At 44.8% G+C, this 23,087-nt stretch overlaps 1 protein-coding gene across 9 annotated transcripts in view; it reads right to left on the bottom strand.

Moving 5' to 3' along the window:
- The window catches only part of RBFOX2 (RNA binding fox-1 homolog 2), a 174,393-nt gene that overhangs the window by 132,120 nt on the left and 19,186 nt on the right, over positions 1 to 23,087 (bottom strand). For all 9 annotated transcript variants that reach the window (XR_008576112.1, XR_008576118.1, XR_008576120.1 and 6 more), the window contains exon 2: positions 5,584 to 5,634. Coding sequence is in view for 5 of the 9 variants with exons in the window: in XM_054818483.1 (XP_054674458.1) it covers positions 5,584 to 5,634 (51 nt within the window). In the remaining 4 variants the exon portion in view is untranslated. The remainder of the gene's footprint in view (positions 1 to 5,583; positions 5,635 to 23,087) is intronic.

Genomic DNA, 23,087 nt, shown 5'->3' with positions numbered 1-23,087 from the left:
GCTCTCCATTTTCCTTCTCAGATATCATGAGTTACATTGATTTTTTTTCACTTAACTCTCTCCACTCTGTCAACACTTTTTTACCTTCTGAATGTGCTGAGAGTTATAAACAGTGCTGGATGCAATCCGGTAAAGGATTTCTCAAATTCCTTCCCTCCTGCAGTGTTGAATGCCTTTCCATAACACATCTCAACTGTCCCATATCCTTCACAGCTGAGGTGCTAAATGGTACCTCCCCAGCAGTTACCCCACTAGACACCCTTGAACCTCTCCGCATGCAGCTGCCTCACAGATGCTTCCCATCTCCTGAATACACTGGACATTTTTGCCCAGACCACATTCTCTAAAGTCAAGCTCATTATTTTTGATGGGACACTGCAGTTAGGTCAGTAACAGAACATCTCTTTGGTCCTGTCTAGTACAGAGTGGAAACATCTCACTGCTTGCCTGAAGAGAGGCCATGGAAGCCAGGAAGCAGTAGATTTGGCAGTCTTAACTCTAATTCACCTCATTTTAAACATAAGGAAGATGTTTAGAACAGCCAGCCCTCATTAGCTTGGTCCCATCCCAAATTTTGGGTTGTTTGCTTTCAAGCAAAGAGGCACTTCTCAGAAGCACCAGGAACACCTAGCCTGGTCTTCTCCATTTTATATGGAGGACCTCAGACACTTCCTGATCTTTGTCCTGGCTATTCACTCAAGGACTAAACTTAAAATTTTATTTAAGGCCTTCCTCCCTCCCTCTGTCCCTCAGTTTAAGCATTTACATTAAATACACTCTATTCAAACCAGAAGTGTAAGCAACAAACCAAAAACCCATAAACATCTCCCCTTTCTAGCTCCTGAATAACTTAACACTTCCACTGCCACCATCTCACTGGTTACTGAGCCAGTTAGCATACTCAGACCAGAGGGTTTATTTTCATGGTCAGTTACAAGCAGGAAAACAAATTAAAAACCAAAATGCTTTTCAGGAACACTACTTACAGATTTAAACTCTTGAGACAGGGAGTCTTTGTTCTGAGACCGACAAAGTAGGGCACTGGAGAGACTGTGGCTGGTGCTATCGTGGTACAAATAAAAACAAACAAGTGGCCAAACCATTTTCCTCCAGGTCATTTTTATTTGTTTTATGACAGGATCATCTCAGTCTGTTAATGCTAAACCCAGATATTTTTGTGGATATTCTAATCCAGACTGAACCACTCAGCTGCTAATCAAGTTACAGCAATATCCCCAAATTCACGCTTCACCCACATGATGGGGAAGAGGAAGATAGATGAAGGAGCCTCAGACCACACAGATGAAAGGACAGAGGTTTTCACCTCTGAACTTTGCTGAGATAGATCCCTGTTGCTCACTGCAGAGAGACCACTGACAGGAGCAGCCACCAATGGGAGCAGCAGTGCCTCTGTGCAGCCAGCTCCAACAGGAAGCCCAGTGACCTGCTGTCCTGCCTCCCCACGGGAGCTCACGCACACTCTTCACATCTCAGGATGAAGGGCTTCCTTGCTAAACTCCCCACATCAGGGGGGACACACAGGGGACTGGGCAAAGAAAACAAACGGGGAAAAAAAAGCAACAGGGGAGGCTTCCTGTTCTCACAGACTGATGCTGCCGCCGTTCACCCAGACTAGCTCGCAGCCCCTGGGAGGGAAGTGCACACAGCACGCTGCTGCCTACCATGCCCCAACAGATACTCCAAAGCAGCAAGTGAGTAAAGACCCAGGGGAACAGGCTGACAATTGGAGAGGATTTAACATCATTTCACCTTAAGCTTGAACTCACACAGAGGGGATAGTGATAAAGCTGTTCCTAGCAGTTGCCATGGGCACCCACGCTACCTTGGGCTGCAGTCTCATCTACATACAGGAGAACAACAGGTCAGGCCTGGTGAGTGCTCAGATGGAAAAACATCCACCAAAATTAAGCTGTTCAAGGAAATGTCACTCATGATAGGTAACGATGTTTCCACCACATTAGTACCGAGCCAATGGCCCAGTTTGATTTAAGAATTGTACTCACATAAGTACAAGCTTTTAAAAGAGGCTTCAAACCAACATCCTAACCCGTTGTGATAGCTGAGGATCACTTTCCATAACAGAAGAGGTGTAATAGCTCTAACATCCTGACCCAGTTCTGGTGTGTGCAATTACCTCCTGCTTCCATAAACTCTCTCTCCTCCTCTCTTCCCTTTAGTGGCAGCTAAACAAGGTGTTCTTGCTCATTTTGCTTCCTGTTGGGGAAAAAAATTATTCTGTTCAGCTGCCAAATTCTGCCACAGACGTGCCAGTATTCAGCACTCAAACAAATTTCAAATATCATGTCTAATACATTTCGACATGAAAAGCACTAGAGCAATATGACATAGGCCTTGGCTATCTATAAAACAAGCTGCCACAGTTAGCATGGAATAGCTTTCTGGAAGCAGAGTATTTATTCTGGATGAGTTTGTCTATATGTAAAAGTTACATCAGTATAGCTGTACCAGTCATCTTCCATGTTGAGACGAACTCAGAGTACCTCAGAGCTGTTTGTCACAGCTTGGGAAATGAAGCAAGGAAGTCTTGGTTCACTGCATTTTAGGCAGGCGCTCATGTTACAAAAAAAGAAACACCATTTTGTTGGCAGGCCCAACGGAGGGATAAAGCACTGAATAGTCCCCAGGGAATAAGCTCTCTTCACCAAAGGACTTGGTTCTCATCTTGGTTAACAATGTTACACTAACGCTTCCCGTATTTTCCCTTTACTGAGGGATTCATTCCTGCCATCAGCCTAGCTCTAGGGAAAAGGAGGGGCATCCTGCCATTCCTGTATGTGCATTAGACATCCACAGAACAAACCTTGAAGAGCTGACAACAGTCCCAGAGAGCTCTCCAGCTCCTTACATGGCAGTAACGTAGCCCTAGTAGCGCAACACTTCGGCAACAAAGCCTTCTCTTTTTAGGCAAACTTACACCGTAACGATTTAGTACATGTGCTCCCTGAGCCCTGTCACCACAAAAAGTCCAGTAGGAAAGCACTCTGGCAGGGCAAGTGAGGAACAGGGGGGCTGCGCAACAATACAAAGCTCTAGATTATCATAAAGCAATCACATAACACCAGAATTAAGAACATAGCCTCGACATGAACCCATTTCATTTGCCTCAGTGCTACTGCCCATGCATGATGATGACAGAATGCTTAAATATTTGGGAAAGGATACAAAATAAACTTCATACTGTAGACCTAAGCATTCCCAAATGGCTAAAGCAAGGACTCAAATCAATCACGTATTTTCACTGGCAGGAAGAAAAACTACAATAATCTGGAACATCTGGGTATGATTTAACCACTAGAGGGTGTAAAAACAGCATAGTGAAAGGTTTGTAGCCAGCAATTAATGGCATTTAGAGCTTGAAGGAGCGAAAAGGATATACAAACAAAGAGGTAGGATGCTACATACGGTGAAAGAAATGGCAAGTTACATCCACAGAATTTCTAGCAGGACTGCTGTGGTCACACGACAAGATGCCCTGAAAATAAAGCTCTGCTTTGCTGCTACTGCTAAGGAAAACATTGTGGTAAAAAGCACAGTCCAAGTATTTACAATAAAGAACTGCAATGGGAAAGAGCAAGATACAGAGACTTATACTCACCAGCTCAAATCCAGTTCCTAATCTGAGGAAATATGACACAATTGCTCCTGAATCTCATCATTGCTTTCTTACAGGGTCAGGATTGCTACACACATTCCCATACCACTTCCTTCCTCCTTCTCCAGTGCAGAAAGGCAGGTGATGGATCAGCCATTGCTGTCTCCCCAACACCAGCCCCAGTCTGTGGCAACAGAGGACTTCTTTCTCTGCTGCTATCATGTTAGAGGCTCCCAATCAGATTAGCTAAAAGCCTTGAAACCTCATTAGTGAAAACCAGACCTGAATTTAAGCTGCTTCAGGCCCAAAAGCAGGACAGAAGGACAAACACTTAACACAAATCAAGATGTTACCGAGAGCAGGAAAAAAAAAAAAAAAACAGCCAAAAAAGATTTTTACAAGTATTTGCTAAAATGAAAACACTCGAGTTAAACTGAAGCTGTTTGTCCACTAAGAAATTTCCATAAAGCTATTTGCCATGTGAAATACATATGCATACTGGCTAATATACATTACTTCCTGTGCTGACCCATACAGAGCTCTCCAGGGTTGCCCAGAGTGTAATTCTCATTTCACACCCTGGCTGCTGTACAGCTTCCCATGCCCATTTCTGCTGATCTAGTGACCTGCCAGCAACAGCAGTTCTGGACTTTCAAATCAAAAGAGTTATTAAGGGATGAGAAAGAGGAAACCTGTGAAGCGGGACATACTGGTAAGTCACCAAAATGAAATATCCAAAGACAACTGAAAACAGCCCCAAATGGGTAAGTACAGTGAAGCATAAAAGTAGGGTGCAGAGGGTACTACCAGAATGGAAAAGCCAAAACCAGCTTTAAGGATCTGGGACTGGCTCTGCCTCTCAACTGAGCATACCTTACTCAGCCTGGATAGAGTAGGAACACAATTCCCACAGCATCCCAGCGTGTAATATTTATTCGTGCTGGTTAACAGTTTAATATATCTCAGTAGACATTCTGAATAATTTGCTCCTATATGGAAATCCATACACACATTACAAGCACCAAAGATTCGAGCTCTTCAATTGCTGAGGCTGCACTATGCTGCACTTCATAAAAACATCTCCCGTTATGCTGTTGCTGCATATACCCAGGCCTCATCAAGATATGATGAAAATCGCTTTCTTTATACAGCAGTACCTAAGAGTATTAAAGAATCTGATTTTGGTTTTGTTATTTGCTCATTACTGAAGTGTGCTGCATTATTGATTTTCCGTGCATATTAATTTCCTGTTACGCTGCAGAACACTGAAAAAAACTTCATCCTAAGAAAGGAGATTTAATGTGTGATGGTTGTATCTTACAACCCATTAAATTTCATTTGTTCCAAAGCATCTCCTCCTTCCGTTGCACAAATTCATCATCTGGGATTTCTCTGTCTTCTGCTTACAGATACAATACACTGAACAGTATAATTTTTACTGCTGTAGAAGGAGAACATCCCAAATAAGAGCAAGGGGCAGGGGCCCTCCAGGACTTGAAAGGAAGGCAAGACAAGTGTCATTCCCTACTCCACCAGCAAAGCAGACTCTCACAAAACTTCAGTGTTGTTCTGCTTCCCCAGATGCTATGCAATAAGTATAAAACAGAGCCAAGCATGCACTGGCACTGAACATCTACATTCATTAACACTGAGGAGATACAGTGGGAGCTTAGGATGGGGATTTTAAGTTACAATGTTTTTAAGAATAAAGAATATCCTAAGCCTTTGGTAATGTGGATGATGTTTAACCCCCTTGCCAGGCACGTTGCCACATACTGCTGGAGGCCATTAAAAAAACATTCAATTTACTACATATATCTCTACAAGCATTCCACAATAGAACAAAACAATTTCCACTCCATAACAAGACAGCCAGGAAGCTGTCGGACAAAACATCCATAAGTGTACAGAGATGCACGCACACACATTTACTGCAGTCAGACTCTTACTTGATTGTCTCTTGCTGGGTATCCATGATAACTTGAAGTCAGAGGCTCGTTCTGCAAGACAAGAAAACAAAGAGTGAATGTAGTGGTTACAAGGAATAGAAACGAAGGAATTATATGTCTGTCTTAATTCAGCCAAAACCAAGAACCTGCATGAAATGGGGTAAGAATGAGCTAAGATTAAAGTATTCTGCTAACTTCCTATTTTCCATGTAAGCTAATATACCTAGGATTCATTTTCAACTGCATATGCCAAATTGTGCAGAACGAAAAAAAAAAAGAATTCAAAGCCATAAAATAAGCATAAACTGAAATTACAGGGGGTAAGATAGGATTAGTTCTATATAATTTTTGTAATTTTCCCAAACAATTTTTATATGCAAACTTCATTTACCATCACGAAAAATGAACAAAACAGAACATAAAATTACAGAAGCTGCTGCCCACCTTGCCCAGTCTTGAAGAAATGTTTCCCTAAACATTAGCCATAAAAGTGTCAATTTTCTCCTTTTCAAAAGTATACTAATAGTTTAAGATGTACTTAAAAAGCAGTCAGTGTAACTTCAGTCACCCCAGTAAGCCTGAGAAATACCTCACACACTCCCAATGGGAAATCAGTGCTCTAGTCTTTCTTCCTTCAACCCAGAAGGGACTCCAAGCTTGTACGGTTTGTGTTATTGGCAGCCCCACCACCCTGGCTTTGCGGGAATACATGAACCTTCTCCAAGACTTCTGGAATTTCTCCATGAAATTCCCAGACTCGTCTCTATTTTAGCAGTGCAGCGGGGATTAAGGTAACATACTTCACAATACTTCCTAAATCTTTATTTCTGTTTCTTAATTTATTTTCTGTTACTCTCCCTCCAACACCACCTATTCGAAATGGAGACAGGGCACTCACACACACCTCATGCATGCATCTTTCTCCCTGGGTGGAGGATAAACTAAACTAGACAAAGCCTGTATCAATTCCACCCTGGTACCCTTGCGCATTCACAAGCGACTCCCAGCAGAATGCTATGAAGAGGAAAGGAGACAGCCACCCTCCACAATCAGTTTTTAAGTCTTTCTATCTCTTGTTATGACTTAGGAGGAGAAACTCCTAAGCCAGCCCTGCATTTTCTCCCACAGTTTTTGGGGAAGGGGGGAGGAGCAAGGAGAGGCCCAAGGGGAAGACCCTGATGAAACAATCCCAAATTGTCAAAAGCAAAGACATTCTGGGCATGAATCTAACCACGATATATCATCGTTGTCAGGAAAAGTTTTTGTTGAGATGTTTTGGGTTTTGTGTTGGTGTATTTGGGTTAAACAGGCCAGCTCCTACCTGAGAGAGGTCTTCTGCCCTACACAGTGCGTGTGGCCACTAGCACAATTTCACAGTTTACACAAGAACACTTTAACACAACTTCTGCTAAAAAGCAAGGTGCTACTAATTCAATATAGGGACCAGCAATGCTATTTTAAGTTCATATTCGTCCTCCCTCTCTTCCTCTTTACCTCAAACCTGCCCAGGGGATTCTCCACGGAAATTTGCGAGGAAACATCCAGCCTCTCCTCAGGCTCTCACGCTAAAGCTACAGTAGTGCGCACAGCATGAGAGCTTCAAGGACAACAAAACTGGCAGCCAGTTTTGGGGATTAACAGTAATTAATTAGGTTGACCACCCTGTGAGTACTTTCTTCTCAAATATAGCCAGCAAGCAGGTAAAGCACAAAACTCCACAAGTAATAGAGAAACAGAAGGAAAGACACAGAAGTTGGAAGAAGCAAGCAGAGACTGACAGCTACAGCACCACCCAAAGCTTTTGGGTTTTAACTGTGAACTTAATTAAAAACCAAGCAACATCACAATGAACACACACAGCTAGTACTTTTCTCCCCCAATGTAAGTACACATTATAAGAAAGTACTGTGACTGCATTAACTGCATAAACATTACAGTTTACCAACTTAGATATAAGTGCCATAAACGTCCGCCTTGTATCAGGAGATAAGGTCTTGTCCTGAAAGACCATTCCAGGTACACTTTTAATAGTACTTGTACACACACCTGCGAGGTCAGTACCTCAAACTCACTCAACACCTTGGAAACCAGAAAGATTTCCACGCAGAGAATTAGGAATAAACAGAGAAGTTGCCCCTACAGATACTAAAGATATGGGCAGTGAACACACAGAGAAGATTATAATGAAGAAAGGAAAAAAATCGTTATTTTGAGGATGAAGTTCTTCATATCAGGGACTAACAAAAGGGACTGTCACCAGAGGCTATGGCAGAAAAAAGACAAAACCAAACTTTGTGGGATTTCTTGAAGTCAAAGGACCTGGATGCCCAGAAACCACTTCTAGATACAGAATGGTTTCATAAGTAGAAGCAAATCACGAGAGTGTGAAAAGGAAGAGAATAACCATTACAGAGATCTGAGGGCAGTCCACAGTACATGAGAGGTCAGAAAGAAAAAAGAAGAATTGAGTGGAAGGGAAAAAAAAACCCAAACAAAACACTCCACAGCCAGCAATCTCCACTTTGTGTTTTGAAAGATAAACCCCACAAATCACAGACTAAAAATGTTTGAGGGATACGGCTGCATCAGAAGGTAAAAGAAGAGGTGAAAGAACGTTACATTAGGAAAGCGAGAGTCTGGAGAAAGCAGAGGTTAGAAAGAGGGTAGCAGCTGGAGCATTAAGGTCACAAAAAGGCCAAAGATATCTCTGCCTTTCATACAGCAATGCTACCACCAAGTACTGAACTCTGCAAAGTCCCTGCTGTGCGTATCATTGCTCTAATTGAACTTAACTCTCCAAGAGAAGGCAGGAAGCGCCTAGGGAAACCGTCTCCCGTCAATAATCTCCAGTGCTGCCAATTTTACAGGTCACTAATGGTGAATCTGGGGCCTGCTGCATGATTATTCCATACAGAGTTTGCTTTTGTTGAAAACTAAACAGAGCAAGAATTGAAAGCGTTAAACTCCTGCGACTGGAACAGGACAGTCCAGCAACCTCCAGACAGAAAACCCCTGTTAGTTAGCGGGTGATCTAAGATAGCAGAGGCTGGGGATACAGCTCAATTTCCTCCTCTGCCTGCACACTCACAAAACTAATCTCACAAAATGGAAGTGAAAAGAGAAAGAGGGAAGATTTAACATGGATAAATACCCTGTCCACTAACATGGAGGGCCCCTGCCTTCTGACAGCAGCCTGGCAGGAGAGGGAACCCCCAGATAACTCCATCTCTCTTGCAGCTCCCTCCTGTCAATTACATTTCTCTTTCGATACCAACACAACCAGACATTCGTAAAGAAATTGAGTTAGGCAGTGCTAGCCTGCAAAATCAAATCAAACTACCACTGGGATGTTTCACTACTATGTTTACCACCGAAAGGCATTTCTCAGGTACTTGCGATTAACTTTATCAGGGAGAAAAAAAACCTAGAAGCTAATAAAGTACATCAGCTTTCTGCAACACATATTGTGATTTTATTCAAATAATCTCACCCACGGGCTTCCACACTTCTGTAGGATGCGCGAGTATTGTGGTTGTACCCCAGTAACGGTCTCTGTGCCAGCCAACTGGATTCAACAGGATGAAAGTCACAACTCGGTCAAATCCACCAAACGTTTAATCCCCCTTTACTTCAAATTTTCCTCCTTGTTTAATTTCCCAGCCTTGCTAACACAAGTTCTTTACCACTGGCATTTGCAATAGTAAGGTCTGCCACAAGCTGCAAGCCGCAGGGACTGTCTCGGGCCACAAGGTAAACACAGTACAGCCATCTGCAGATGACTGAAGAGCAAAGAAGATGCTCCTGCACTAGCAGAACAGCCAGGCTTTGGGGTCGCTGGGTTTTTGACACCTCTCAACCTAATAAATTTTAAAAGTTGCTATATTAGACACATCTTGAAAACACATGGAATGGTCAATAAACCAGGACATCAGTAAGAAGTGATCAGCTCGGCAGGTGCTGTTAACTTATGAGAGGCCACAGAGGACTGGAGCAGTGTCAGTCCTCTGGAGGAAATGTCACAGCTGTAACACATAATGAAAGGTCTAAGTCCTCTCACCCTTTTCTTAAAAATAAAACCAAATTTTAGCTTAGAGAGGCAATAAATCTCTCTGACCTAACTTGACCTCAGAGCAAATTAATTTTACATCATGGATTCGCCATTTTGACAGATGCAACGATCAAGGAGGCCTGATTAGCAATTGTTTCTTGACAGCCAAACTAATCCTAAAGTCTGCAGATGAAAACTCTGCCAGTAAGGAACTGTTAGCTTAGTGAGTTCACCCATATTTCCCCGGCTGGGAGAATCAACTCCTGCTGAATCCAAGCCTCAAATTTAAAGTGTTGAGTCCTTTCAGTTGCAAAGATAACCTCAGAAACATGACCAAGCAATCTCTCTTCCCCGGGTCTGTGGCATGCCTGCTTTCCTGGCAACACTGGGAAAACTGGAGTGAAGTTAATGCAATTCTTTAGAGTTGCACAACCGCCCCCCAGCTTCTGAGCAAGAGCAGCAAGGCCAACACGAGAAGAGCTCATCTGCCTCTGCTTTGGCTGCCCCCAAGAGTTACAGGCAGCACAGCAGAGCAGTGGCTCAAACAGAAGTGGCAAAGGAGAGCCCCAGCTCCAGAAAGCCAGAAACCCCTGGACTACACAGAACAACAAAATAAAGGCGACAAAAAGTTATTTGTTCCTCCCAAGAGCAAAATGGGATTTTTAAGTGGTGAGATAGCATAAGTTACACATTTATCAGAGACTTGTGCTAGACAAGAAGCTGCCACTTTTCTAGAACAGAGAGAATAAGACTTTTACAAAAAAAAAAAAAAAAAAGGCTGAAAACACTGTCAACTAAGCTATTAATCTTAAAGTGACGATTACAAAAAAGTAAAGCTCGTGAGCCAGACAGAAATCCCAGCACTGTTTGCCACAGCCCAGTGGTTTCACCATCTTTTTTGATTTACTTCTTGCATAGCGGGGAGACAGAAACCCTGTGCTTGAAAAAGTCATTCTAGTACTTTAACTGTGGCAGAGCGCTAGTAAAACTGTAAATGACTTGACCTTATTATCAACTACCAAGAAAATAGGTAACTCTTCATCAGACCCCTACTTGTACAAGTTACTGCATATAAACAAAAAGGAAATATCTGTTTCTTTGTCCAAGTGTAATCTGATGCATTCAGTCTGCCTTCTTGATTGTGTCTGCCACCTCCATACCCCAAATTGTCTGTGGATAAAATTAATGGGAAAAGCAGCATCTAAGGCCGAATTACCGATTATGAATGAAAAACTGAAGTAGTTTTTAAATGGATCTTAATGTCACCCTTCTCCCTTGATACTTACCCTAATTTGATATATAGCTCTCACTAATCACTCTGCAGTTCCAATAACTGAATCTATAGTGCGGGACACTTCCCTTCAGCTGTCTTCACTTTCAATTAAACTTGCTTCTCAGCTTTGGCCAGTTTCCAGACACACAGATGTCATCTAGCAAAGGACTTCCATTTATTTGCTTCCCTGTTAGTGTCCTGACATCAACAACCTGTACAATTTTCTGGACGCAAGTAACAGGACTTACATTTTACTTCTTACTCATTGCCTTTTTTTTTTTTTTTTTAAAGCATATTTGGGGACTAAAAGCCCAATATTTTGATAAAAGGCGCCACACCGAGTACACTGCACACTGCTGCCCTTGATGGCTGGGAAGACACATGCCGGCTGGCTTCCCACACCCGCCTGAATTACTGAGGCCACCTCTTGCAGGACAGAAAACCAGAGGTGCCCTCGCCAGCACAGTGCTCCGGCACAGGGGGCCTGATGCCAGTGGCTGCCCCCGTGGGAGCAGGGAAGCGCCCACAGCCTCCCCACTGCAGGGCCTGGAGGCCGGGGCCTGGCAGAGGCCGGGATGTAGGCCCATCCGGCCCCTCTTCCTTCCTGGAATTCTGGCCCCGTTGCCGCAGCAACGGCAGCCTCCGGTCTGCCCCCCCCACCCCGCTCCATGTTTCCCTTTCTCCTAAAAATACCGCGTTTTCAGCGGGAGCCAGCACAATGTCAGACAAGTGGGATGGGAGAGCTCCTGCGCCAGGCCAACTGCCTCCTCGCAGGGCCACGGATCCCTGGGGGGCAGCTGACAGGGTTCCCCACCTCTGGCCTCTCACCGGCCTCAGCCCCCAGCACGAGGGGGTCCCTGTCCTGGGTGCCCACACTGGCTTTGCCACCCCACAGCTCTCCAAAGCTGGATGCCCAGCTCTGTAGCAGGTCATGGTACCCCACAGCCCCAGGCAGCCTGTGACCCACCATGGGGCCTGCAGGCCCTCCTCGCGGCCATCACTAACGGGCAGGACTCAGGCGGGGCCCAGCCGGAGGGAGGTCAGGCCTGCCAGAGGCTCTCCGGGCGGGAAGCCCAGTGACACAGTGAAGACAAGAAAGGAAGGTGATGTCAGATTAATAAAAATAGCTTTCTGCCCCAACCAGAGTTTGAATAGTTTGGAGCAATTTGCTAGGCAAGCCCATGAGATGGCCAGTAAGACATACCAGGGTGACTTTGGGGGAAGCCACGTCCCTGTCGAACAGAGCCCTGGTGAAACTGCCCAAACGCACTCGTGTGATTTTCAGTATTTGAAATACATTGTTTTCTTAACTCTAACGCCCTGGCACTTCTGCTCTGAGAAACCCTCTATATACTGCAGGAACAATAATTAGTTGGTATAGCAGAAGTTGCAGAACTGTATACACGGAAATATATATCTGACCAAACCACCCAGAAAGACGGTATTTAAGTTTCAGGTTTGAGGGGGGAAAAAAAAAAAAAAAAAAATCAGTATGCAACAAGTTTACAAATGCATACTCAGGTTTAAAGCTGACAGCATCCATATAAAGTTACAATACAGATGTCTAATTCTGCAGAGAGAAGAGGGACTTTCATACACAGAATGCACTTCCACAGCTAAAAAAGAAGAGCTAAAATGGAAATATTTTACAGAGATTCTTTACAACAATGCAGATTCTTCCTTGATGCCCCCCCCCCCCTTTTTTTTTTTTTTTTAAATAATGTAAGTAGCTTCCTGGAGGCCAGAAGCAGCTTTCCACCAACTGGGTTTTTCATTTTCCAGATCAGCCAAGAGGTGTGTTCAGCTTCTGGAAGGGATGAGATTTCATTAATTTAGTGTAATTTAAATGTGCAAAAAGTATGCTTTTTTTTGGACTACATATGGCAGCATCCTCATACTGCTCCAACCATAAAGGAAATACAGCCTGCCTCTGCTGGTCCATGACCTACGCTGGCAACAATAGATCCGGTGCAAGTTAGAGCCCCTGGGAATATTGTGCACAGCGTGACGTCTATGATCCAGCAAATACAAGGACACTCTGCATGCACAGAAGTCAATAGCACAGAATATTGATTTCCCTCCTCTTTTAGCAGGCAGGAGCATTTTAAAATGGCAGCTCATCTTCACTTCCACTCTTACTCAACGGGAACAGGAGAGGGCTCATAACAAGGCTTTAAAACCCAGCGCTGGGGGCACCTTCAGATGCTGTAATTGTTACATGGGGCTGAGGAAGCATTTCACATGTAATTCATTCTAAACCACTCATTACAGGGCAACATGCTCACGGTATGAAAATCCAGCTTGCTCAATCACAATGGCTACAAGCTTTTGCAAGGTGAAGAGGACTACGCAGTTTTGCCTTAGTAGATGGCTTCATTGCTTCTGCTTTCTCAGAAAACAGGACGGAGAATATGGGAGAGAAGAGGGCAAAGGAGATAATAGACCTCAGATCCAGAAGGGAAGTCAGTTGATCACAAGCTTCTTGGCTGATTCTGCAGATATTCAGAGGCTGTTGCTCAAAGGCAAAAAGGAAAGAAGAGTACTCCTACTTTCCGGAATGAAATTATAGTTGTTATATTACCTGCAGAAGAGAAGGCTGAAACCAATTTGTTGGTTGGGTGTGAAGAGGCTGTGATATAAAATTAAACCTGCCTTGCTTTTAGGGAAATTGGCACAAAAAAGAAAGAGAGGCACAACAGCACATGATTCAGACAAAATCATGCTGTATACTAAGTGCTGCAGGCAAATAGGTGCAAAAAATTTTCTGTGCCCTGGACATGCTGGCCTGATTGCATAAGCCGCCCTAGATAGCTACAGAAATTATTTTCCCAGGTTCACCTTACAAACCAGCTTCCCTTTCCCCAAAGACGTAATTTCTTTGAGCAGTCTAGCCAAATGCAGTTTTACCTCCGAGGCACTGCAACTGTCCACAGCCAGCCTGAGAAAGGAGAGAAGCGAGGCAGGCAGGCTGAAGGGCAGGAGCTGTAATGGCAAGGGGTTAAAAGGCCCGGAGGAGGGAGGAAGCACAGGGCTTGGGGCGCAGGGTGAAGAACAGGCAGGCTTCAGGAGCTCCTCGGCAGCCAGGGCTGGTTCTGATTAAGCCTGCAGGACTGTGGAGCTGCACAGGAAGCGCCGGGGGGGCTGGGGGTCTCAGCCACCACCATCTCAAACACACTAGAAATCTTTGTGTTCCAGCAGCACCATCTGGAAACAGTTAGAGAGAAACAACTCCCAGGCCTTCCCTCCCAAAATAAAAAAAAAATAAATCCACTCTTAAGACCATTAAGCCTGGCCTCTTTGTCCCCCTCCTGGAAAGCTCCTCTCCCTGCAACAGCAGGGAACAAAAGGGCATCTATAAAAGAGAACGAACCCCCTCGAGTGCTGTGAGGGCAACTTGCACAGTGTGGCAGCTCCCTCTGCTCACGAGGGGTATCCCAAACTGGTATCACAAGGGACAGGGAAAGACCAAACACTCCATCTCCTGCGCAGCACACTGCTTCAGAAGCAGCCCTGATGAAAGAGCATCCAGGGCACTAATTGCACCTAATAAGACCAACATGGGGAAAACACAGACAGCTAGTCCATCCGCAACTAGAATATCCCCAAATGGGAGCCATGCACATTGAGGGCTCACCCTGCAATTTGGTCCCTTGGAAGCTCTCATTTCTGTGCCATAAATAGCACATGGATGTCAGAGAACCCACTCCAGCAGAGACAAATATTCCAGATACATGCAAAAGACTTAATTCTGTTCTTAAGAGGGTGGAAAGACCGCCATGCGAAGCACATCATCATGGTGATGCTCCCCTGCTGCCTCAGAGGTACCAAGAATCAGAAGGGCAACAAAGACTGATCCAGCCATTTCCAGCCCCCGGAGGGCTCCTTCCGAAAAGGACTGGGACAGCCCGTTAGTTCCTCAGCACATGTTCTGGAGACAAAGAGGGTGTCTGTCTCCAAAATGCCATTCACTAGTATTTCAAAAGGGAACAGGAGAGGTCATGACTGTTGAATTTTACCAGAATAAATCCCCATGTAACAGTTTATTAGAGAGGTACTCCCCTTGCAAGGGTTACTATCTCCATGACGAAGTAAAGCCTGCTGGGCTTTTACCCTTCCCTCCTTGCCTTTACCTTTATTCATTTCTCCCACACACATGAGTACTTTTCAGGGTTTTTTTTCTAATTAGAGACACCCAAGTGCTACACACTTGCATACAAAAATGTAGAAACATATCAAAACAAAATCAAAGCTAACCTTTCAACATCCCAATTAAGCAATTACATATGAAAAATAACATGAGTGATTCCTGCTATAACACAAAGCCATTCCACTACAGAAAACATGCCTTTGCTTTTCTTCTTACATCCACCCGATAACTGAGTGCCATCTCTTTATGGGCTACACACAGTCTGGATGGGGTGTGGCCACATGCCAAGGCTCTCTATAACTGGAGTACAATTCGTAAAAGTAAAAAAAAGTCTTAAAATAACAGGTTTTCTCAGCCATTAACCAAGGAACCCTTGGGATCCCACTTGTGTTATGCAAACCTCCTCACTGCTCCTGCAAAGCTAACTGTTGCTAAACTCGACTGCTCCAAGATGCCAGCATGGCAGCTGTGGTCACACCTCTCTACTGAGTATATGAAAAGAGAGAAATCCTGCCTAAGCTACCAGAAATACCCATCCTAGACAAACTGTCCAGGATGGCAGGCTATAGCTGACACCCCAACCTAGCTAAGTAACTTAAGCTGGAGGAACAAAGCATCCCCACGCAGGCAACGATCTCAGCTAGAAAGGGGTTAAAACAGGGAGGAAGGGAGCACTAATCGAAGAATCCCCTTCCCTCCCAAAGGAGGAACACCTCCTTTCTGGAATAGTTTTGAGAGGAGTTTCAGTACGTGTTTTGTTTCGAAATTTTAAGAGAAAGAAAGACAGACCTGCCCTTCATTTGGAAGGCTGCATCCAAAAAGTTGGGAGAGTGCTCAGCAAAGAGAGGAAGATTAAAAACAACCCACCACCCAACCCAGCTATTGGGACAAAATGAGGCATTTACAGTAAGTTAGTTTCCATTTCGTTGCACACAGAGGCAAGGCAAGCCACTCTGAAGGCATTTCTAAGAAAGATTGTGTTACTGTGGAGAGCAAAATTATCCAGTGAGGTATCTGTAAGTGGTCTGAATTCTTCAGTTTGGCCCAGATGGGAGTGCTAGCCGTGCTTATAAGGGAAAAGCTGCTGCTGCCGCTGCCTGTATTCTACCCAGAAGGGCCAAGAACTTTATGTATTAATGGAAAAATGAAGTGTAAGACTGCCAGCAGTCTCAGGCATTGGATATTCTTATACTATTGTACATCCCGTGTTTAAATACGGCTGTCAACCACAAAAATAAGATTGCAATTAAACAGCACGAGGTCACAGGAACAAAATCGGGTCTGTAAAAGGCCAAGATAGGTGCCAGAGATCTTTGCGGTGACTGCAGCATTAAAGCACCAGGCTGCTGCACCCCAGACACCCAGGAGGCTGCAAGACCTGGGTCTGCAGAACAGGCAGGAGATAGACACAGTTCTTGCCTGCAGCATCCCGCAAGCCTGCAAAGATTTTCACTCTTTTTACCAGCTTTAGATTTAGTTAAAGCCCAGGAAGTTCTCAGAAACAGCAGACAACCTCCTTACAGAGCCTCAGTTCCACCCTATTGTCTTTATGGATAGTCTGAAGCCACTGGAAAAAGACCCCCCCACACACACCCCCAGGAGGTCTCAAAACCCCTGGATTGCACATTCCTGCCAGCACCACACAAAAGCATCAAAGCCCCCTCCCTTCCCTGCCTGCAAAACAATGTAATAAACAAGCCACTCTACCAGCGGTGGAACTAACCGAAACTAGTTCCTCGCAGATTTGTACCCTCTGCCCCCTAGGGCTGCTTCCCTTCCCGTCCCAGCCTCCCGCAGCTATAACCACAGTCCCCCTCGCCATGTCCCCTGCCATGGTCCCGCCGGGCAGAAGGCGGCACAGGCCACAGCAGAGCCGGATCGATCCACCCGCCTGCTCCATATGGAGTGTGTAATCCACATGTCCTGAGTGCCTTGCCCTCCGCAGGGCACTTGTCTGCATCTCTCCCCCCTCCTCACCTTACCACCATTTTTCACAAAGCTTTTAGGAAGGCGATAGCATTACAATTCTACCAACTTTTAAAAGCAATTGAAATTACCACTTGGTTTGTAGGTGTGCACGCGTGGGAAGGGATTGTCACAGCACATTCACCTAAAGCTTGTTTCCTTCACAATTTAGTCTGAAAACCTCTTCTGTGTGCAATCCCTGGAGACTTCTTTGCATTAAGAAGTTACATTTCCCTCCCTGAGCCCACAGATGAAATGCAGAACAGAAGAAAGCTAAAAACACTGAGCTCCTGAAATTACAGCATCGTGTATCCTCCCTATGCAGCATGTTCAGATGAAGGAAAGAAAAAAGGGAGCCACCCTCCCACTGAACACACAAACATCTTAAATTAGGTACAGAGAAGCGGGCAGTATAGCAAAGTCCTGAACTGGAGCAGACAGAAGACACCATGGCAAACAGCAGACGAGAGGGTCGGTCAAAGTATCAAACCATGCCAAAGCACCATTTGCCTTTTGTTTTATTTCTCAAGGTTTCTTTGTAAATACAGCCAACTTTTTTATTCAAAGCTCTAGACAGTTGCAGCCCTATAAATTCAGTTCTACTTGCTCCTTCCTTCTGCACACTTGGTAACAACTGCTCGGCCCAAGTATAAAGAGATTAAAACTCAACTCCCTTGAGCTACACAGTGATACAAAACTTCTAAGAGTATGGTTTTTACAGTCAGATTAAGCTAACCTCAAAAATCACACTACCAAAGGGAATCGCCCTGTTTTCTCCCCCCTTGCCGCCAAGTGTGCATCCCTACCTCATCTCTTGCATGTGCAGTAGGGATCACAGAAGAACATGGCAACTCAGATCAGCTTGTTGATCCTCCTGGAAACTAATCCCTCAAAAAGGAGAAGGATTAGCTTCATGAACAAAGGTGGTCACTACAGTCCATGTAATCCCTAACACCTGTACATGGGAGGGTGTAAGACCATGTGTTTGGAGTCAGGGAGAAGGCAGGGCTCCTCTTCCAATGAAAGCATAGTCTTAGATTAACTTAAACCAATGATGAAACTGCAACAACGTGAGCTTTGCTGACAAGCCTCCTTCTTAGAAACTACCAATCCTTGACCTCCATGCATTTCAGAGCCTTTTACTCCCTTGAAAAATTGACCATAAGAAACATCAAGCAGTCATCTAAGGCATCAGAAGAAAGTCTTATTTCTGATCACGATCCATGGCTTCCCTTCCTCATGCCAAAACATCTCCAATACTGTATGGCCTAACCAGATACAGGTGATGTTTGCTCATACTTTTCTCCTTTCTTCATCCTTCAGAAGCAGGGAGCAGCTCAAGTCTGCTGCTGCTGCTCTACCAAAAGACTGGAGCTGCTTAAGTGAGTTTTCATGAGCAAAGGGATGCTCTATAGATAGTAGCCACAAGTATCCAAAACAAAGCTGTCATGCTTGGTCTGTTAATTATTTACAGATTTGTGAGAATCCAAGAGGGAAAATTTTTTATCAATTAAATCTACCCATGCTTGGTAGCTAGTTTTCAGATCAGTAATTGGGGAGGACCTATAAAAACAGATGCTAATTCCCCCCCACACACACTGAATTTGCAAAACCACACATAGACCCCTTCTCTTTTCAGTGCTTTGGATTTCTGACCTCCATGAGTTTCAGACAAAAAAACACTGCTCTTCTCTACAAGCCCATAAACCACTATTACAAAGAGATGCCAAGGATTTGACAGGACCAACTACAGAAATATTGGCTGACGCTGATTCTCAGGAGGATGTTAATGGTAGGAAGAGGCACGCAGAAGACTTCACTAAAAGTACGCATCCTCTGTCACCAGAGCTATCCATATCTTAGAAATGGTCCTGCTTCTCAGTCTGATGCTACAGCCTTCAATAACAAGATCTGCACATATCCAAGAGCTGAGAGACTCTACCCTAGCTTGCAATATGACCTGGCTTCAATGATTAAGGCTTTCACTACCTCTCAGGTGGACTACAGCATGGTGACAGTGACAGCACAAGACTTCAGCTTTTAGGAAACTCCAAATCACACAGAAAGTGGAGCTGGCAATTTAATGCCCTGAACCACTGCAGTTCTCCATACAAACAGCTAAGCAGATCTCAGGGTGAGCATTTACACAGGTCATACTGCAAAACACGCTACTCTTGAAGCCAAGGAGCACTGCAACCTTCATCACTTTCCAGGAGCGGCAGGCACATGCTTACTTCTAATCCTCTCAAATAAATAAATAATAATTTAAAAAAAAAAAAAACCTTTCTTTTACATTAAAAAAGTGAACAGAAATCTTCAAAAACTAATCTTGAAGGAGCATATATTGCTTTTCCTAAAAAGGATAGGAAAGAACAAACATCTCATGATTAGTCACATTGCTTAATGCATTACAAGAAAGCACCCGAACTATGACTGTAGAAGATAACATTGTGTGTGTATATAAAATATACATTTGTGCACATATATTACACTATCTATATATGAAACTGACCAAAACTGAAACATAACAGACCCCTAAACTTTCTAGGCAATGACCAACACCAATTAGGATCTTGCAGCACTAGAACTGTTGCAGAAAGGAAAAAAGTTGCTGGATTTGCAGTGCATCTTCCTACTGCCAAAAATCAAGTCTTGAGGCACCAACACTACCACCTGCAGTGTATAAATGTTTGTGTCAAAATGAAGTTTATAATCCTCCCGGGTGAAAAACTGAACCTCCCAAATCCCATCCCATATAAATACAGCATTGCATCAGTCAGAATCCATTGAAAGATAGCGCTGGTGCCTGGAGGATTACTTGCAGCTTTAAAGCAGCAACAGAAAAAAAAAAAAAACTTAAGAGATGCTGGAATTTCACCCAGATGCTGCTGCATGGGAAAGCTGTTATCAGCCACACAGAAAGGCACTGTACAGATTCAGGACAGAAGGGCTGAACACATGCAAATCACAGATTGAATGAGATTGAAGAGCAGTGGGGGAGAGAAGCAATCAGATCAGGAAGATGAGGGAAGGAGCCGGAAATCTGCTCCCTTCTGGAAACAGTCAAAAATCTCCTGGGGGAAGAAAAGAGAGAGAAGGAAGGAGAACAAGTTTTCCCCTTCTCCTGCTGCCATTACTAAAGCCAAAATGGGTACAAATCAGAAGCTCCAAAACTTAAAATCTCTACTACACAAAAATAATATAAAAGTATATGGCCTCAAACTCTGTCAATGGCAATTCTAGCTCTCTCCTCCACCCTAGAAGCCACGTATCACACTAAGGCTTAGCTCCTCGATTGACTACATATAGGCCTTGCCATTCACGAGTCCCAGTCCATCAGCTTTTATACTTACTTCTGGAGGGGCTGAATGCTTTTGCTCACAGCAAAAAACACATTTGCAAGCCCCATGTGCTAATAGGGAGGCACAGCCCCAGACCTTCTCCAGGTTGCTGCATGACTGCTGCAGGCTTCACACCTTTACAACTCGTCTCCCTTCCACCCATCTAACTTTAAAAGCAATAGGAGGAAGCTTGTTTCAGACATTTTCCTCTCCTCTGTTGACAGGGAATACTACACCTCTCTCTATCCCTGCCTGTATAAAGGACAAAACAGGTGACTTCACGCTCTGTTCCCTTCCTTCTAGTCTTTTTGATTCAATAACCAGTCAATGCTCATGGACACACGCAATGATCTAGGCTTTCCTGGGGTTTGTTTTGCTTCTCTCTCCATTTCATTGCTTCAAGTCCCCTCTGCCGCTTGCTGCAGAGAAACAACAGCAAGCGATATTGCAGCCATCATTTCAGAGATAACACCATACTCCACTGCTCCAAGTATAAGAGTCAAAATTGGGGGGAAAAGAGGGACAACATCCTTCCCCCCAGGCTCCCCATCATAGCCACAGACTGCAAACTGCGGCAGGGGAGATATCAGTGACTCTGAAAGACCTGGCCTGTGACTGAGGGGACAAAGTTCATCAGGAGAAGATTCCCACTGGTCAGGAGAAAGGTGCACCCTCCAGTATCCTGCGTTTGCTCTGGCCTCAAAGGATTGGGTTTCCCTCTGGAAGGGAGATCCATTTTCTCCAGTATCTATCAGAGCCAAGGGACTCCAAAGCACTTTCTCAAACACTAAAATCCCAGAGGGCTGTAACAGCACAGGATTTTTATTTTTTTTTAAAAAAGCCTCTCCACTTTGTACTCAATCATTTACATATCACCTCTACTACAGAAATCAGTTTTTGAGGGAAATTGTTGGTCACAATTCTGATTATTACCCCTATTTTGCTCATCAGATATACTAGTTTTTAAATATCAACATAACTACTAAACAAAAATTCAATCCAAAGTCAAGGCTGATTTATTCATCACAATCACCAGAAGGAGATTCTGGACAAAGAGGATGAGACAAAGGAGGAACTGATTTACATGATCCAATTGGTGGTGAAAAAAAACCCACTCCTCTGCGCAGCCAGGAGGAGGACCTGAAACTCCATCCGACCCTGTCAACCAGGACCGGAGAGCACGCTGGTCAAAGGAAGCTTCCCCAGGGACCAGCCACCTGCTGTAATTGCTTAAAAAAGAAAATACAGAGGAACAAAGCAGAGCTGAGATCAACACAATGAATATGGCACGAAGCACACACCCATAAGTTCTTAACAAAGAGAAGTGATAATCTCCTCCGAAAGTATAAAATGTGCCTTCGGTAGCTTGTATGAGTTGCGATAATGTGAACAGTAGAGATCTTTTAAATGTTTAACAATGAAATTATTCAGATTAGTAAGACTAACACCATAGGCAAATGGGAAATGGTTTCCATTAGGACAATAAAGGAAACGTTTCCTCTCACAAAATGTGAAACGTGATTGCTTTTTAGCACAAGCATTCCTGAAAACTCAGGATGCGGAAAAGAGGAGAACCTCAAATTGTATGTAAAAAATAAGGACGTGGTTCGCCGAGAAATCCACACCACGAAGACGAGATACAGCTAGAATACAATACAGATACTGCATAGGGAGAGATGGTAGAAAAAGATTAGGACCTGGGAACCTGGGCAGACTTCAGCACGGCTGCAAGGCAGACGCAGATATAAATAAATACGCAAAGCTGCCAACAACCCTTCAAGCAGCAAAAGGACCGGCGCCCACCTACAACGCAGATGGAAAGACCTTGGGGCAACCCAGTCCCACCGACCTGCAGCTACAAAACTCAAGGGCAAGCCTGGCGCAGGCGGCCACCCCCCCCGCCCCGGTCCCGCTCCCCGAACGCACACGGCGTGGGGTGCCCCTGGGGCAGGCACAGCAATGAATTCATCACCGGGTGCTGGCAGGGTGCCCCAACACGGGGAATTCAATAGGAACAGCAGGCTGAGGAGGAGTGAATAATGCAGGCACTCCGCTCGCTTACACCGCGTCAAGGAAAGACGAAGTTGGCTTGCATCACCTTCAGCCACCCCGTGCACTTACATTCGGGGTCAGAACAGGAAGCCAGTGCGCGAGCGACACACGGGCGAGCAAGCACCACGCTGCCTGGGAAAGCCGCCGGCTTGCCGAACCGTGCCACGTTGTCAGGAGCCGGCCAGCCCTGCCTGCCCTTGCCACCAGCGGGAGCGGAGCGCCGACGCGCTACACAGCACCGCTTGTTCCCCTCGCACACAGCTCCCTGTGTCCCGCCGGGAAGGAAAAGCCACCGGGAGGGTCATGTGCTCTCCATCAGCCCAGCTCCCAAAGCTTAAAGCAGAAGAGGACGGAGGCTAATCTCCTCTTACAGCCACTGCTCTGCCCTAGGAAAGGCTAGCGTTAGATTAGTCTATCAAAAATAGGAAAAGCTGGGGAGGGAAAAGAGGGATAAGGGAAGACAATAAAAAAAAGTGTTGGGGATATGAAAAATGCTAACCTTCAAAGCAACAGGGTTACTGACTCAACATTGCATCATGCAGCAGAGGAAACAGCTTTTGGAAAAAACCCTCTGTGCTGGTCAGCAATGTCTACAGATGACCAGGAGCACACAGAAACACTGGGGAGAGTCTCCGTCTCCTCCATCCAAACTGAGAACAGACGCTGATTACAACTCAA

The sequence above is a fragment of the Grus americana genome, chromosome 1 (assembly GCF_028858705.1).
Source record: "Grus americana isolate bGruAme1 chromosome 1, bGruAme1.mat, whole genome shotgun sequence".
NCBI lineage: Eukaryota > Metazoa > Chordata > Aves > Gruiformes > Gruidae > Grus > Grus americana.
The sequence above is the reverse complement of the archived record's forward strand: the minus strand, read 5'-3'. Positions and strand labels throughout refer to the sequence as shown.